The sequence below is a fragment of the Pan paniscus genome, chromosome 6, assembly GCF_029289425.2.
Source record: "Pan paniscus chromosome 6, NHGRI_mPanPan1-v2.0_pri, whole genome shotgun sequence".
NCBI classification, from domain to species: domain Eukaryota; kingdom Metazoa; phylum Chordata; class Mammalia; order Primates; family Hominidae; genus Pan; species Pan paniscus.
Window position 1 is genome coordinate 41,957,658 of NC_073255.2, and position 17,833 is coordinate 41,975,490.

Below are 17,833 nucleotides of genomic sequence, written 5' to 3' on the forward strand. Positions count from 1 at the left end.
GGGCATAAGGTTTCTTTATCTTCCCATGTCTGGGAACATTGAAGGGAAATTACAAATAATGTATGTTAAGTACTCAGAACATAGTAAAGGCTCAAAAGATAGTAGCTTTTCTCACGCTAGGTAATTTCAGAGCATTTTCTTGAGGTTTCTGCATCAAAAAATCCAGGCCTCCCTGTCCCAACCATTAGTTAGGATCTAAATCATTATTTCTCCCGACTATTTTTTGTAAGTAAGATGTAATATGCATTGCATCATGAGGAGGAAAAACCCACTTAAAGGTTTTAAAATAGTGTAAACTAAACATACTTTAAATTCTTCATCTGTTTAAAAAAGTGGCTATAATGAAACAATCTTGAGAAAACAATTCTTCAGTAGAAATAGCCATCTTTACTCATAGACTTATTTACTTGACATATTATAAATATTTGTCTTCTGATTTGGCATAATATTAGAAACATATATATGCTCTGTCTCACAATTGCACGAAACCATTGTGATTAATCTTATTTTTAAAGGCATTTCTATTTTCCCCCCTCAGGAAATTCATTATCTTCTATAACAGTCAGCCAGTATGCAAAGATTTTCCAACTAGATGAAACGTTAATCATAAATTATGAGGGACGCTGAAGCAAGGTTCTGTCTCCAGATTGTATACATTAATTATGTGATTTTTTTGGGTAAGCAATTATATCTCGATAAAACTAGAAACAAAAAAGAATTGCCAGATATGTAAGGAACAAACAGTTTCCAAGATTTACTTTTAAATTTTTTCCTGGAAACCTCAAGATTATACAAATTCCATTGGGTAACAGCTTTGTTGAGTGGGATTTTATCAACTGGTTGGGTAGCAGTTTAATTAAGAAAATATTTGGGGTCCAGGTTCTGAGATGGTCAAATAGGAACAGCTCCAGTCTACAGCTCCCAGCGTGAGCAACTCAGAAAACGGGTGATTTCTGCATTTCCAACTGAGATACCGGGTTCATCTCACTGGGGATTGTCGGACAGTGGGTGCAGCACACCAAGCGTGAACCGAAGCAGGGAGAGGCGTTGCCTCACCCGGGAAGCGCAAGGGGTCAGGGAATTCCCTTTCCTAGCCAAGGGAAGGGGTAACAAACGGCACCTGGGAAACTGAGTCACTCCCACCCTAACACTGCGCTTTTCCAACGGTTTTAGCAAACGGCACACCAGGAAATCATATCCCACGTCTGGCTCAGAGGGTCCCATGCCCACGGAGCCTCGCTCGTTGCCAGCACAGCAGTCTGAGATCAAACTTCAACGTGGCAGCGAGGCTAGGGGAGGGGCACCTGCCATTGCTGAGGCTTGAGTAGGTAAACAAAGTGGCCGGGAAGCTCAAACTGGGTGGAGCCCACCTCAGCTCAAGGAGGCCTGCCTGCCTCTGTAGACTCCACTTCTGAGGGCAGGGCACAGCCGAACAAAAGGCAGCAGAAATCTCCACAGACTTAAATGTCCCTGTCTGACAGCTTAGAACAGAGTAGTGGTTCTCCCAGCATGCAGCTTGAGATCTGAGAATGGACAGACTGCCTCCTCAAGTGGGTCCCTGACCCCTAAGTAGCCTAACTGGGAGGCACCCCCCAGTAGGGGCAGACTGACACTTCACACAGCCAGGTACCCCTCTGAGACGAAACTTCCAGAGGAACATTCAGGCAGCAACATCTGCTGTTTACCAATATTCGCTGTTCTGCAGCCTCCGCTGCTGATACCCAGGCAAACAGAGTCTGGAGTGGACCTCCAGCAAACTCCAACAGACCTGCAGCTGAAGGTCCTGACTGTTAGAAGGAAAACTAACAAACAGAAAGGACATCCACACCAAAACCCCATCTGTACGTCACCATCATCAAAGACCAAAGGTAGATAAAACCACAAAGATGGGGAAAAAACAGAACAGAAAAACTGAAAATTCTGAAAATCAGAGCGCCTCTCCTCCTCCAAAGGAACGCAGATCCTCACCAGCAACGGAACAAAGCTGGACGGAGAATGACTTTGACAAGTTCAGAGAAGAAGGCTTCAGACGATCAAACTTCTCCAAGCTAAAGGAGGAAGTTCGAACCCATCGCAAAGAAGTTAAAAACCTCAAAAAAAGATTAGACAAATGGCTAACTAGAATAACCAATGCAGAGAAGTCCTTAAAGGACCTGATGGAGCTGAAAACCATGGCACGAGAACCACGTGATAAATGCACAAGCTTCAGTAGCCAATTCGATCAGCTAGAAGAAAGGGTATCAGCAATGGAAGATCAAATGAATGAAATGAAGCGAGAAGAGAAGTTTAGAGAAAAAAAGAATAAAAAGAAATGAACAAAGCCTCCAAGAAATATGGGACTATGTGAAAAGACCAAATCTACGTCTGATTGGTGTACCTGAAAGTGACGGGGAGAATGGAACCAAGTTGGAAAACACTCTACAGGATATCATCCAGGAGAATTTCCCCAACCTAGCAAGGCAGGCCAACATTCAAATTCAGGAAATACAGAGAACGCCACAAAGATACTCCTCGAAAAGAGCAACTCCAAGACACATAATACACACACATAATTGTCAGATTCACCAAAGTTGGAATGAAGGAAAAAATGTTAAGGGCAGCCAGAGAGAAACGTCGGGTTACCCACAAAGGGAAGCCCATCAGAGTAACAGCTGATCTCTCGGCAGAAACTCTACAAGCCAGAAGAGAGTGGGGGCCAATATTCAACATTTTAAAGAAAAGAATTATCAACCCAGAATTTCATATCCAGCCAAACTAAGCTTCATAAGTGAAGAAGAAACAAAATCCTTTACAGACAAACAAATGCTGAGAGATTTTTGTCACCACCAGGCCTGCCCTAAAAGAGCTCCTGAAAGAAGTGCTAAACATGGAAAGGAACAACCAGTACCAGTCACTGCAAAATCATGCCAAATTGTAAAGACCATTGAGACTAGGAAGAAACCACATCACCTAACGAGCAAAATAACCAGCTAACATCATAATGACAGGATCAAATTCACACATAACAATATTAACCTTAAATGTAAATGGGCTAAATACTCCAATTCAAAGACACAGACTGGCAAATTGGATAAAGAGTCAAGACCCATCAGTGTGCTGTATTCAGGAAACCCATCTCACATGCAGAGACACACATACACTCAAAATAAAGGGATGGAGGAAGATCTACCAAGCAAATGGAAAACAAAAAAAGGCAGGGGTTGAAATCCTAGTCTCTGATAAAACAGACTTTAAACCAACAAAGATCAAAAGAGACAAAGAAGGCCATTACATAATGGTAAAGGGATCAATTCAACAAGAAGAGTTAACTATCCTAAAAATATATTCACCCAATACAGGACACCAGATTCATAAAGCAAGTCCTTAGAGACTGCAAAGAGACTTAGACTCCCACACAATAATAATGGGAGACTTTAACACCCCACTGTCAACATTAGAAAGATCAACGAGACAGAAAGTTAACAAGGATATCCAGGAATTGAACTCAGCTCTCCACCAAGCGGACCTAATAGACATCTACAGAACTCTCCAGCCCAAATCAACAGAATATACATTCTTCTCAGCACCACACCACACTTATTCCAAAATTGACCACATAGTTGGAAGTAAAGCACTCCTCGGCAAATGTAAAAGAACAGAAATTATAAGAAACTGTCTCTCAGACCACAGTGCAACCAAACTGGAACTCAGGATTAAGAAACCCACTCAAAACTGCTCAACTACATGGAAACTGAACAACCTGCTCCTGAATGACTACTGGGTAAATAATGAAATGAAGGCAGAAAAAAAGATGTTCTTTGAAACGAATGAGAACAAAGACACAACATACCAGAATCTCTGGGACACATTTAAAGCAGTGTGTAGAGGGAAATTTATAGCACTAAATGCCCACAAGAGAAAGCAGGAAAGATCCAAAATTGACACCCTAACATCACAATTTAAAGAATTAGAGAAGCAAGAGCAAACACATTCAAAAGCTAGCAGAAGGCAAGAAGTAACTAAGATCAGAGCAGAACTGGAGGAGATACAGACACAAAAAATCAATGAATCCAGGAGCTGGTTTTTTGAAAAGATCAACAAAACTTATAGACCACTAGCAAGACTAATAAAGAAGAAAAGAGAGAAGAATCAAATAGATGGAATAAAAATTGATAAAGGGGGTATCACTACCAATACCACAGAAATACAAACTACCATCGGAGAATACTATAAACATCTCTACACAAATAAGCTAGAAAATCTAGAAGAAATGGATAAATTCCTCGACACATACACTCTCCCAAGACTAAACCAGGAAGAAGCGGAATCTCTGAATAGACCAATAACAGGCTCTGAAATTGAGGCAATAATTAATAGCTTACCAACCAAAAAAAGTCCAGGACCAGACAGATTCACAGCTGAATTCTACCAGAGGTACAAAGAGGAGCTGGTACCATTCCTTCTGAAACTATTCCAATCAATAGAAAAAGAGGGAATCCTCCATATCTCATTTCATGAGGCCAGCATCATCCTGATACCAAAGCTGGGCAGAGACACAACAAAAAAAGAGAATTTTAGACCAATATCCTTGATGAACATTGATGCAAAAATCCTCAGTAAAATACTGGCAAACTGAATCCAGCAGCACATCAAAAAACTTATCCACCATGATCAAGTGGGCTTCATCCCTGGGATGCAAGGCTGGTTCAACATATGCAAATCCATAAAATAATCCAGCATATAAACAGAACCAACGACAAAAACCACATGATTACCTCAACAGATGCACAAAAGTTTGACAAAATTCAATAGCCCTTCATGCTAAAAACTCTCAATAAATTATGTATTGATGGGACGTATCTCAAAAGAATAAGAGCTATCTATGACAAACCCACAGCCAATATCATACTGAATGGGCAAAAACTGGAAGCATTCCCTTTGAAAACTGGCACAAGACAGGGATGCCCTCTCTCACCACTCCTATTCAACATAGTGTTGGAAGTTCTGCCTAGCGCTATCAGGCAGGAGAAAGAAATAAAGGGTATTCGATTAGGAAAAGAGGAAGTCAAATTGTCCCTGTTTGCAGATGACATGACTCTATATCTAGAAAACCCCATCATCTCAGCCCAAAATCTCCTTAAGCTGATAGGCAACTTCAGCAAAGTCTCAGGATACAAAATCAATGTGCAAACATCACAAGCACTCTTATACACCAATAACAGACAAACAGAGAGCTAAATCATGAATGAACTCCCATTCACAATTGCTTCAAAGAGAATAAAATACCTAAGAATCCAACTTACAAGGGATGTGAAGGACCTCTTCAAGGAGAACAACAAACTACTGCTCAACAAAATAAAAGAGGATACAAACAAATGGAAGAACATTCCATGCTCATGGATAGGAAGAATCAATATCATGAAAATGGCCATACTGCCCAAGGTAATTTATAGATTCAATGCCATCCCCATCAAGCTACCAATGACTTTCTTCACAGAATTGGAAAAAACTACTTTAAAGTTCATATGGAACCAAAAAAGAGCCCGCATTGCCAAGTCAATCCTAAGCCAAAAGAACAAAGCTGGAGGCATCACGCTACCTGACTTCAAACTATACTATAAGGCTACAGTAACCAAAACAGCATGGTACCGGTACCAAAACAGAGATATAGACCAATGGAACAGAACAGAGCCCTCAGAAATAATACCACACTTCTACAACTATCTGATCTCTGACAAACCTGACATAAACAAGAAATGGGGAAAGGATTCCCTATTTAATAAATGTTGCTGGGAAAACTGGCTAGCCATATGTAGAAAGCTGAAACTGGATCCCTTCCTTACACCTTATACAAAAATTAATTCAAGATGGATTAAAGACTTAAATGTTAGACCTAAAACCATAAAAACCCTAAAAGAAAACCTAGGCATTACCATTCAGGACATAGGCACGGGCAAGGACTTCATGTCTAAAACACCAAAAGCAATGGCAACAAAAGACAAAATTGACAAATGGGATCTAATTAAACTAAAGAGCTTCTGCACAGCAAAAGAAACTACCATCAGAGTGAACAGGCAACCTACAGAATGGGAGAAAATTTTTGCAATCTACTCATCTGACAAAGGGCTAATATCCAGAATCTACAAAGAACTCAAACAAATTTACAAGAAAAAATCAAACAACCCCATAAACAAGTGGGCTAAGGATATGAACAGACACTTCTCAAAAGAAGACATTTATGCAGCCAACAGACACATGAAGAAATGCTCATCATCACTGGCCATCAGAGAAATGCAAAGCAAAAGCACAAAGAGATACAAAGAGATACCATCTCACACCAGTTAGAATGGCGATCATTAAAAAGTCCGGAAACGACAGGTGCTGGAGAGGATGTGGAGAAACAGGAACACTTTTACACCGTTGGTGGGACTGTAAACTGGTTCAACCATTGTGGAAGACAGTGTAGCGATTCCTCAAGAATCTAGAACTAGAAATACCATTTGACCCAGCCATCCCATTACTGGGTATATACCCAAAGGATTATAAAATCATGCTGCTATAAAGACACATGCAGACGTATGTTTATTGTGGCACTATTCACAATAGGAAAGACTTGGAACCAAGCCAAATGTCCAATAATGATAGATTGGATTAAGAAAATGTGGCACATATATACCATGGAATACTATACAGCCATAAAAAATGATGAGGTCATGTCCTTTGTAGGGACATGGATGAAGCTGGAAACCATCATTCTCAGCAAACTATTTCAAGGACAAAAAACCAAACATCGCATGTTCTCACTTATAGGTGGGAACTGAACAATGAGAACACTTGGACACAGGAAGGGGGACATCACACACTGGGGCCTGATGTGGGGTGGGAGGAGGGGGGAGGGATAGCATTAGGAGATATACCTAATGTAAATGACTAGTTAATGGGTGCGGCACACCAACATGGCACATGTATACATATGTAACAAACCTGCATGTTGTGCACATGTACCCTAGAACTTAAAGTATAATTAAAAATATATATATATATAAAAGAAAAGAAAATATTTTATTTATGACATAGCACCATGCCGAATCAAACAGAGAAAAGGGGTCAGGCTTGTTCTATTCCATACTGACTGCCCAACAGAATACTTCTCTAAGAAGCAGTGCCATTGTTTAAAATTAGGTCACTGGGAAAGGAGGCAAGCCTAAGTGATTCTGATATAAACAGTATAATAACATACAAAATAATGAAATATTTACCTGCTCAATATATTGTGAAAAACTGCAAAGAAGTATCAAGCAACATTTTTATAACTTGATAGTTGTGCCCAGCATAAGTCACATCTAAAAATCCCAAAGGAAACAAGGAATCTCTCAAGTAAAAAACAAATAAACAAATACTGCCTTCACTTGATTGCTTTTCCATTTCAGGTATTTCAGAATCAGATCCTGCGTTTCTTCACCACCACAGCCACTGCACATGGCTCCACGCAGGCACGTGGTAGGTGTTTGATAATATTTCATGAAAAAGTCAATGAATGAATGAATGAATGAATATGAATGTTAAAAGGATTTTTCTCCTTTTAGTTGGATACTTTTTAGCACCTAAGAAGATGGACTGTTTCTGTTTTCTATGTGTATTTTTTCCCTCTGAAAAAGATGTAATCAATAATAGAAACATCTCATTTGCATGCATTTGGATTTTATTGTTGGGCGTTAAATGTTTATCTAACTTTTTTAGAGCCTGGGATTAATGCACAGTTTGCTTCTGTCTGACTGTAATGCCAAGAGGGGTCAGATGACTGACAATAGGTTCTGAACATCTGAATACTTCTGCATGTTACTTCTCCTGTCACTACTCTGAAACTAAAGACTATCTCTGAAACATGAAAAGCTTTGCAATGATACCTTCCCTGGGCTCACTTATTCCTTAAAATAGCATCTTTTGGGTGTCAATCAAGTATCTTTAGAAATGGCTTCCTGACCATGCTAGATTTCAGAAGATCTTTAACTGAATATGACGACTTGTTTGATAGTCCTGTGGACTTTCCATGTTTTCTAATCATTCTCTCTTTGACTCTGTCCCCTTTCCCTCCATTCCAAGAATGACAACACTGTTTCCCTCATCATACTCCACGCCCAGAGACAGAGGCTACAGAACTGGAAGAAGCCTGAGATTTGGAGGCTTGTCTACTGGCTGTTTGACAGACCAAACTCTCTGTACCTCTCTAAGTCCCAGCTCCTGAATTTATAAAATGGTGATAACAATGCTTGTTCCTAGGGATTACTTGAAGACTGAGCTCAACTATGCAGCCTGTCTTGCATGTTACCAAACCCACACTAGGTATTCATTTGCTCTGGCCAAATGGGAAGGTGAATATTACCATGAAGAATTACATTATCCTGAGACCACCCTATCTGCTAGTCATAGCCTTTTTCTTAAGTATTTCTTATTATTCCAGTTCCACCTTTGAGAGAGCCCTAGGTTTCCTTGCCATTGCTTCCTGCTTTGTGGTTGAATCTTGGCTCCCACATTGGCCAGCATAGGTCTTCAGCCAAACTAAAACCAGGTAATTTGGGTTTTTCAGTAGTTCCCAGTGAATAAAATTAAATACATCAAGAACATAAATTTGGCTGGGCTCGGTGACTCACACCTGTAATCCCAGCAATTTGGGAGGCCAAGGCGGGCAGATCATCTGAGGTCAGGAGTTCAAGACCAGCCTGGCCAACACGGCGAAACCCCATCTCTACTAAAAATACAAAAATTAGCTGGGCATGGTGGTGTGTGCCTGTAGCCCCAGCTACTTGGGAGGCTGAAGCATGAGAATCACTTGAACCCAGGACACAGAGACCGTGGTGAGCTGAAAATGCACCACTGCACTGCAGCCTGGGCAAAAGAGTGAGACTGTATCTTAAACAAGCAAACAAACAAAAAACATAAACTCTAAGTCTAAAGATTTTGTTTCCAATGGAGTCACTAAGCTTCCTTCTTCCAAAACACTGAGAATTGTCATTCCAGGGAGTAAGAAAAAAGAAAAACAAAACATCTACAACACACTCAACTCTGTACCATTATCTTGTCTCTGAAAATAATGACAGCAGGATCATGGGCATGAGCCAAGAACCCTCCCTCCACTTGTCTCCTTATTGAGACAGCCTTGTACCATTCCTTTGGTCTGGAAAGCTGGGGAGTGAAACATTTCTAGAAAAAGTAAAAGCAATTATACCCAGAGTAAGTAAGACTCGGAAGTCTGAAATCGTGCTATGCCTCCAGATTTTACTCCATGCACAGTAGGATACTCAGATTTGCAATTCCTCCTCATGTTCTGTGCCCGTCCAAGTTTGGGGTAATTCAGTTACACCCACTGCTTTCATCAGTACACAGTTACAAAACTTTATTCAAATATAACATGAGAAACCAGGCTGTCCATCACAAAATTCACATATCAAAAATATACCTTTATAACTGTTAGGAGGAACAAAAGCCATGATTCTCCAATGGTAAAAAAAGCATTTATCATGGTCAAGAGACTATTTAAACCAGAACTAAAAAAAACTCTTTACTCATGTGAATTACAAGAAATGATTAAAAGCCACTATGTGCTAGGCTCTGTGCCAGGGGCTAGAATATAAATGAACCTTGGTGCCTGCTCACAAGACATTTACAATCAATTAGGGGAAATAGAAAGTAAATACATTTAAGGTTGTACAATGTTCTAGGATTTAAACTGTGTGTCCACAGTGCAAAGAGAGTGGTTGGAGTCATCCGGGTAGAGGGTCAGGAAGTCTTCTTCAGACAGAACATGGCCTTTGCCATGAGGGCTGTCCAACAGGCAGATGATGTGGGACAGGCACTCAAGCAGAAACAAGAATGGGAGCAAAGACACAGTGGTAGAGACTTGCCTGGCTAGTTTGGCCTACCATCATTTATATAGACAAAGGCTACTATGGTGGTGGGGGGATGGAAAGAGGGAAAGGGAAGTTGGTAGCAAGAGATAAAGCCACAGAGATAGGCTGTGGGCCAGGCATGGTCCCTTGAAGCACTCGGAACTCTGTTTAGGAAGATCATCCTAGCAACTGGCACGGAAGATGGGTTTGAAGGTTCCAGACATTAGCAAGGAGGCCACTAAGATAATATTGTGACAAAACAGAAGAATGAATTGGAGGGAATAAGAATGCTTAAGGAGTTAGAACATAGATTGTGATGTCTACGTGGGTCTGAGCTCAGCCACCCAGATCTCACTGCCTACGGCATATGTCCCCCTAGACAGATGTCCCACATGCATGTAAGAGTCTGGATGGTCCAAATGCCTGCCCCTTCACAGACCTGCATTATCTGTTTCCTTAATGGTGCCACTGTCTACCTCCCACTCAAGGCAGAAACCTCCCTCTTCCTCGGAGAAGGTCAAGTTGATTTTAGTTCCAAAGTAACTCATTCAAACTGCTCCATTTCATTGCCACTCCCACTCCCCTAGTTCAAGTTATCTCCATTTCTCTATAATTTCCACATTTTATTTTTGCCTCTGGTCTTGATTTCTCACGTTGGTTTTCTAGCGGGACAGTGATTTGTCTAAACTTAATTCTCATCTTGATTTAAAACACTTCAGAAATTCTTCACTGCCTTTAGGTCCAACAGACCTCTTCAGATGGCTTAAGACGTCCCCACTGAAGTAGCACATTTGCCTCACAAGCCATGCCCCGTTAGCCAGTCCCTGCCCTGGCCATCCTATACTAGTGTGGCTCCCCGAACAAAGCATGCACCATTGTACCTTTGCTCTCATGGTTCCATCCACATGAGGTAGTACTCTCCATCTCTTCCCTTCACCTAGTTAACTAGTACTATTCAACAGTTCTGAGCCTAGATGCCACTTCCTCCAGGAAGCTTTCCTGACCTGACCCCCACATCTGTGTTGGTGACTTTCCTCTGTGTTCCCAGCTTACTCAATCAAGACACATGACAAGTGACTTGGAAGCTGCCTGGTATTTGTCTCTTCACCCCCCACCCCACCACCACCACCTCTACTTTTGATCTCTAGACAGTGAACTCCTCAATGTCAGGACCCATGAGCAACTTGTTTTCTTGAGGAATCCCCATCCTTTGGCTCATGGCTGGGCATTTGATGGTTACTTAGGAAATGTGCAGCCTGAGGGACTGAGACAAGCAAAGGTCCAGAGACAGAGTCCTGGGGGCCTGTGTATTTCATGGGCAGGCGGAGGAGAAACCTGCCAGAGAGACTAAGAGCAACGGTCAGCAACAGAGCCAAGACAGATCACTGGCTGCTGGGCAAGAGAGGACTGGTCACTAGAGAGTGTCAGGTGTCAAGGGCAAGGCCAACGAGACAAAGGATGAGGAAAGTGCCCTGCATTTGGCAATACAGCTTCCAGAAAGCAATGGAGAGAAGTCTTGGAGCAGGATGCTGAAAAGTGAGTGGCAGGCAAGTTGAACACAGGGCAAAAAACAACTTGGGAACACATGGCTAGAAAGTGGGTGAGGGACCATGATACCTGGGAGTGACAAGGGCAACGAGGGAATATTTGTGCATATATACATGTGTTTGTGTGTGTGTGTTACAATTTTTTTTAAATCTCAAGTATAAATCTGACTGGCAAAGAGAGTGAATAGTGAGGCTATATTCAGGTACAGAATAAGCATTTATCAAATGAAAGATATAAATAATAAATGAAAAACTGCATTCATAGAGAAGATATACATCCTCAAGTGGATTTTTATCAAAATGTAAATGGAAAAGATTGAGCCCATCTTTATGTTTCAGAAAAGACCATTGAGCTCATGAATCAAAATTTAATTAGCTGTCCAGATCACTATTTTCATTACCTACAGCACTACTGCCATATCATGGAGATATCTATTTTCAAAGTCACCCTAAAATTTCCTTGCAGAGATCTTCGGACTTTATATATGCTCTACTAACCCCATGCATTCACATAAATAGCCTTAGCTTTCTATCTAGTAAATGCCCCAAAGTCAAATGGGACACAGAAAAAATTAGGGAAAGGACACTTCTGAGAAATCAATAAAGTCATCTGAGATACAGGAAAGTCTAACCAATAAAGAAAAGTGCATGTGGACCAAAAGCCACACTTCTCTTTACAAATAGGTTTTTTAAGTCCTGATCAAATATAAAGTTTTGTCAGGCTGCCATGGTATTCATTTCACTTACAATGTTTAAAGAACACATTGAGGAAAACAGGCTTAAAATATTAAATTACTTTTCATGAGACATATGCTTCTTATGCAATTAACAATACATTCAGCATCAATAAGCTCCAATTTTAGAAACACTCATCCATGAACATTAATCAGTTAGTGGTAAATTCAATTTCTACTTAGCTTCTACTTTTCACGCTCAACTCTCCAAGGCTATACTACATGGTATCTCAAAAATATTAATTTACTTACTACAAAAGCAGATTACATTATTAGAAACCATCTGTGCAAAAAATATATTCGCATATAAGTCAAACCAAAGTTTTATGGAAAAACAATTGTCTTATGTGGGACTATATTTCTGACCAAACACCTGATCCCAAACCTTTCAGAGAAATGACAATGAAATTCTCTATATAATCAGATTACAAATAATATTTCAGAATAGGTCAAAGCTTCCCAAACTCCATATATATAGAACAACACACAAATTTAAAATATATTTACTAAAGAGAACTCAGTGATCTGGCATGGCCTTATTCAAGGAGGTCACTGCTGGGTGGTACAGTTTTTCACTGTGCCAACGGTCCCATAGATTACAGATTTTGGCCAGTAGCACACCACCAGGCATGGTGACAACCGAAGAAACACGCCCACACATTGCCAAATGCTCTCTAGGGGAATAAATACTGTCCCAGCTAAGAACCATCAAGTCTCTCTGGTTTACAGAGGAAACATGAGCCCAGACCAAAGGAAATGCCCACACTGACATCACTAGATGATGATAGTGCCAGGCTCGAACCCAGGTCTCCGGGGAGCCAGTGCTACAGAGAATCCAACAGAGAATATGAGATTAATGGACATGCTCTTACCATATTTTAAGTTCAGCCTTACTCTTCCTGATTTAGGCAACTTGTTCATCAAATACTTTCTAAGCTTACATCTAGTCATCATTTTAACCACTCACCAATTCCCCTGCCCCATTTATTCATATCCTTCCCTGATCTCAATCTTGGATCTACCTCATCCTGACTGAATCTGGGTTCTTCACCCTGAGGACAGGGGAGAGGTGTCAGCACAAATCCAGGGCTCCAACCGAGCAGCCCTGATAGATGAGAGCCTTCTCCACCACTGTCACCTTAGGCTTCCATTCATTCATTCTCCATGCCAGCAATGCCCAGTCAGCAGGTGGCATCTTCAGCAGGTGGCATCTTCCATTTCACAGAGAAAATAGAGTCCCCCACTTCCTTCTGCTCCACCCACAAATTAATCTACCTTCGTGACTAGAATTTGACGAGTCTGACATGAAATGTAAGAAGGCATTTCTCTGCCTTCCCCATCTCTCCCGTTTTTCTCTTTGTTTCTGTTTATCTTATTGTTCCTCCAGTGTCAGACTCAACAGCCTCTGAATTTGGAGTCATGCAAGTTTTTGGTAGGTAGTTCATTTTTGTTCCTTGCTATTTAAGAGTTTTTGTCATAATTCAATATTGGACTATATGAAATGTTTTCCTAGTATCTACTGTATTTTTTAATGTCATCAAAAGAAAAAAATTAAAAGTCAAAATCCTCATTTCAGTCCCCTGATTGATCTCACTTAATTCTGATTTTTTTTTTCTGTTTACTAAGAAAGACAGAAAATATGGGGTCACTCATCTAAAGGTAATCCCTCCGTATTTGTGAGTTTGAAATTAACACTGAGTAGGAAACACACAATATCTGAAAAGGGGCTTCTTGCTTACCCGGATGTAGGCATCTTGGTGGTGCTTGGCAAAGTACAGCATGTTGTCCAGAGCCAACATCCCAGGTGGAGTCTGCGTGAAGTCCATGGCAGGGTTGACATGATTCTGTGAGTAAAACAAAATCATGATAAGGTTAATTCTTCAGCAGATTTTACCAACCACCAGAGATCCGATTTCCCTCCTCAAGAGTGAAGTGCTACAAGGTAAGGTCCAAATAATCAAACATGATGACATTTTCTATCTCCATGTAAACCTACTGAGGTGGATGCAGGGACTTCTTTCTACTGCTCCTCAGGACAGCAAAACCAGATTTTGTACCTGGGATTAGGAAACCAAGCTAAATATTCAAACATAGGATTATTCTTAGACATGTGACATTGTGAGAAAAAGAAAATGATGCAAAAATTATTTCTGGTGGCTGCACTAAAATGAAACCAACAGCATTTGGGTAGAAAAAAACTGGGATAAAGCCACAACTCTGGTATTTAATTTGGAAGCTGACTCCAAGGAAACCACGACCTACCCACACCTTGACTCTGCATCCTTATGTGGGAGGTTAAATACAGCCCCATACATTGATGGGCTTTGTGAACTGTCCAGGGCTACACAGTCCACAGGCCTCTGAGCACAGACACTGGATAAAGTTCAGATATCCACAGGGTCCTGACATCTGCCTGCTCTCAGGAAGTCTGAGAACCTTCCTGTCTGGTCTTTAGGGTCACCACACACAACACACAGAACCCCAAAGATGAAATAATAGCTACAGATATGCAGAACTCAAACACCTCAGCAACACAAAAAACAATCCAATTTAAAAGTGGGCAAAGGACATGAATAGACATTTTTCAAAAGAAGACATACAAATGGACAACAAGCATATGGAAGAATGCTCAACGTCAGTAATCATCAGAGAAATGCAAATGAAAACTACAATGAGATACCATCTCACACCAGTCAGAATTGTTACTAGTACAAAGACAAAGAATAACAGATGGTGAGAAAAGGGAAAAAAGAAAATGCTTATATACTGTTGATGGGAATGTAAATTAGTACAACCTCTATGGAAAACACTATGGAGATTTCTCAAGAACTAAAAATAGAACTACCATTAAATCTAGCAATTCCATTACTGGGTATCTACACAAAGGAAAAGAAATAATTGGCTGGGCATGGTAGCTCATGCCTGTAGTCCATTTTGGGAGGCTGAGGCAGGTGGATTATGAGGTCAGGAGTTTGAGACCAACATGGTAAAACCCCGTCTCTACTAAAGATACAAAAAATTAGCTGGGTATGGTGGTGCGCGCCTGTAATCCCAGCTACTCGAGAGGTGGAGGCAGGAGATTAGCTTGAACCTGGGAGGCGGAGGTTGCAGTGAATCGAGATCGTGCCATTGCACTCCAGCCTGGGCAACAGGGCAAGACTCCGTCTCAAAAAAAAAAAAAAAGAAGAAATCATTATACCAAAAAGTCATCTGCACTCGTATGTTTATTGCAGTACTATTCACAATAGCAAAGATATAGAATCCACCTATGTGTCCACCAATGGATGACTGGATAAAGAAAATGTAGTACATATACATAATGGGATACTATTTGGTCATAAAAAAAGAATGAAATCATATCTTTTGTAGCAACATGGATGGAACTGGAAGCCATTATTTTAAGTGAAATAACTCAGAAACAGAAAGTCAAAAGTCACATATTCTCACATAGAAGTGGGAGCTAAATGATTTGCACACATGGGCATAGAGTGTGGAATGATAGACAATGCAAACTCAGAAGGCTGGGAATTGGTGGGATGATGAGAAATTGCTTACTGAGTACAATGCACTATGTAGGTGATGGATACACTAAAAGCCCTGACCTCACCACTATTCAGTGTATCCATGTAACAAAATTATACTTGTACCCCATAAATTTACCCAAATAAAAAATAGTTACAAATATGCCTAAGAGGAGAAGGCCTGGCTGATCTGAACTCTCCATCTACTTGAGATCACCCAGCAAAAACATCACAAGACTCTTACTAAGATTAGCAATCTACTCTTCACCATTGATTACTGAAAACAATGACCAGGAACTATCCTGAAAATGCAGATCTGCCAGTTTTTCCAAGATGGTGGATAGAAGACAGGACTAGTTGCAGCTTCCATTCGGAAGGATAGAGTAGCATGTGGAGACTTACATCATGAACTTTTGTTCCAAGAACAACGGCAGGAACATACCAGGAAAGCTGAGATAATTCACAGACCCTTTGAAGGAACTGGATCACCACCACAGGCTCCCTGGGAGGCAACCAGCACACTAAACAAAAACACAGCCAAGGACCCGCACAGAGTCCACTTCACTCCCCTGCTAACTCCACTGAAGCAGGTGCAGGTATCAATGGCTGCAAGACCTGAAGACCGATCATATCACAGGACTCTGCAGACGCTTGCCAGTACCAGCACGGAGCTGGGTAGCTCTGCTGGGTGGCTAGACCCAGAAGAGCAAAAACAATCACTACAGCTTGGCTCTTAGGAAGCCACATTCCTAGGAGAAGGGGGAGAACACCACATCAAGGGAGCACCCTGTAAGACAAAAGAATCTGAACAGTAGTCCTTGAGTCCCAGATCTTCTCTCTGACTTAGTCCACCCAAATGAGAGGGAACCAGAAAAACAATTCTGGTAATATGACAAAACAAGGTTCTTCAATATCTCAAAAGATCATACTAGCTAACCAGCAATGGATCCAAACCAAGATTAAATATCTGAATTGCCAGAGTAAGAATTCTGAAAGTGGATTATTAAGTTACTCAAGGAGGCAGCAGAGAAAGATGAGGTCCAATTTAAAGAAATAAAAAACAGGATACAGTATATGAAAGAAAAATTCTTCAGTGAAACAGACAGCATAAATAAAAACAATCAGAACTTCTGGAAACCAAGGACACACTTAGAGAAATGCAAAATTCACTGGAAAGTAACAGCAGTAGAATTAGCAAGCAAAATAAAGAACCTCAAAGCTCAAAGACAAGTCTTTCGAATTAACCCAATCCATCAAAGACAAAGAAAAAAGAATTTAAAAAATGAAAAAAAGCCTCCAAGAAGTATGGGACTATGCTAAACGTCCAAACCTAAGAATAATTGGTGTTCCTAAGGAAAAAGAGAAATCCAAAAGTTTGGAAAACATATTTGTGGGAGTAATTGAGGAAAACTCCCTCAATTACCTTGCTAGAAATCTAGACAACCAAATACAAGAAGCTCAAAGAACACCTGGTAAATTCATCACAAAAACATCATCACCTAGGCACATAGTCAACAGGTAATCTAAAGTTAAGACAAAAGAAAATCTGAAGAGCAGTGAGGCAAAAGTATCAGGTAACCTATAACGGAAAACCTATCAAATTAACAGCAGATTTCTCAGCAGAAAACTTACAAGCTAGAAGGGACTGAGGTCCTATTTTTAGCCTCCTTCAACAAAACAATTATCAGCCAAGAATCTTGTATCCAGTGAAACTAAGCTTCATAAGTGAAGGAAAGATACAGTCTTTTCCAAACAAACAAATGCTGAGAGAATTCGCCACTACCAAACCAGCACTACAAGAACTGCTAAAAGGAGCTCTAAATCTTGAAACAAATCCTCAAAAAAAGAAAAAGAAAAAAATAGAACCTCCTTAAAGCATATATCTCAGAGGACCTTAAAGCATAAATCTCACAATACATACATGTTGTGTATATAACAATAACACAATGAAGAAAACACAAAGTATTCAGGCAACAAATAGCACAATGAATAGAACAGAACCTCACATCTCAATACTAGCATTGAATGTAAATGGCCTCAATGCTTCACTTAAAAGGTACAGAACGGCAGAAAGGATAAGAATTCACCAACCAAGTTTCTGCTGCCTTCAAGAGACTCACCTAACACATAAGGACTCACATAAATTTAAGGTAAAGGGTAAAGGT

The 17,833-nt window shown here is 40.5% G+C and overlaps 1 protein-coding gene across 6 annotated transcripts in view; it reads right to left on the minus strand.

Annotated features, from left to right (window-relative positions):
• The window catches only part of ELMO1 (engulfment and cell motility 1), a 591,689-nt gene that overhangs the window by 265,492 nt on the left and 308,364 nt on the right, over window positions 1-17,833 (minus strand). For all 6 annotated transcript variants that reach the window (XR_008626205.2, XM_003814972.4, XM_034963945.2 and 3 more), the window contains one exon: window positions 13,887-13,991. Coding sequence is in view for 5 of the 6 variants with exons in the window: in XM_003814972.4 (XP_003815020.1) it covers window positions 13,887-13,991 (105 nt within the window). In the remaining variant the exon portion in view is untranslated. The remainder of the gene's footprint in view (window positions 1-13,886; window positions 13,992-17,833) is intronic.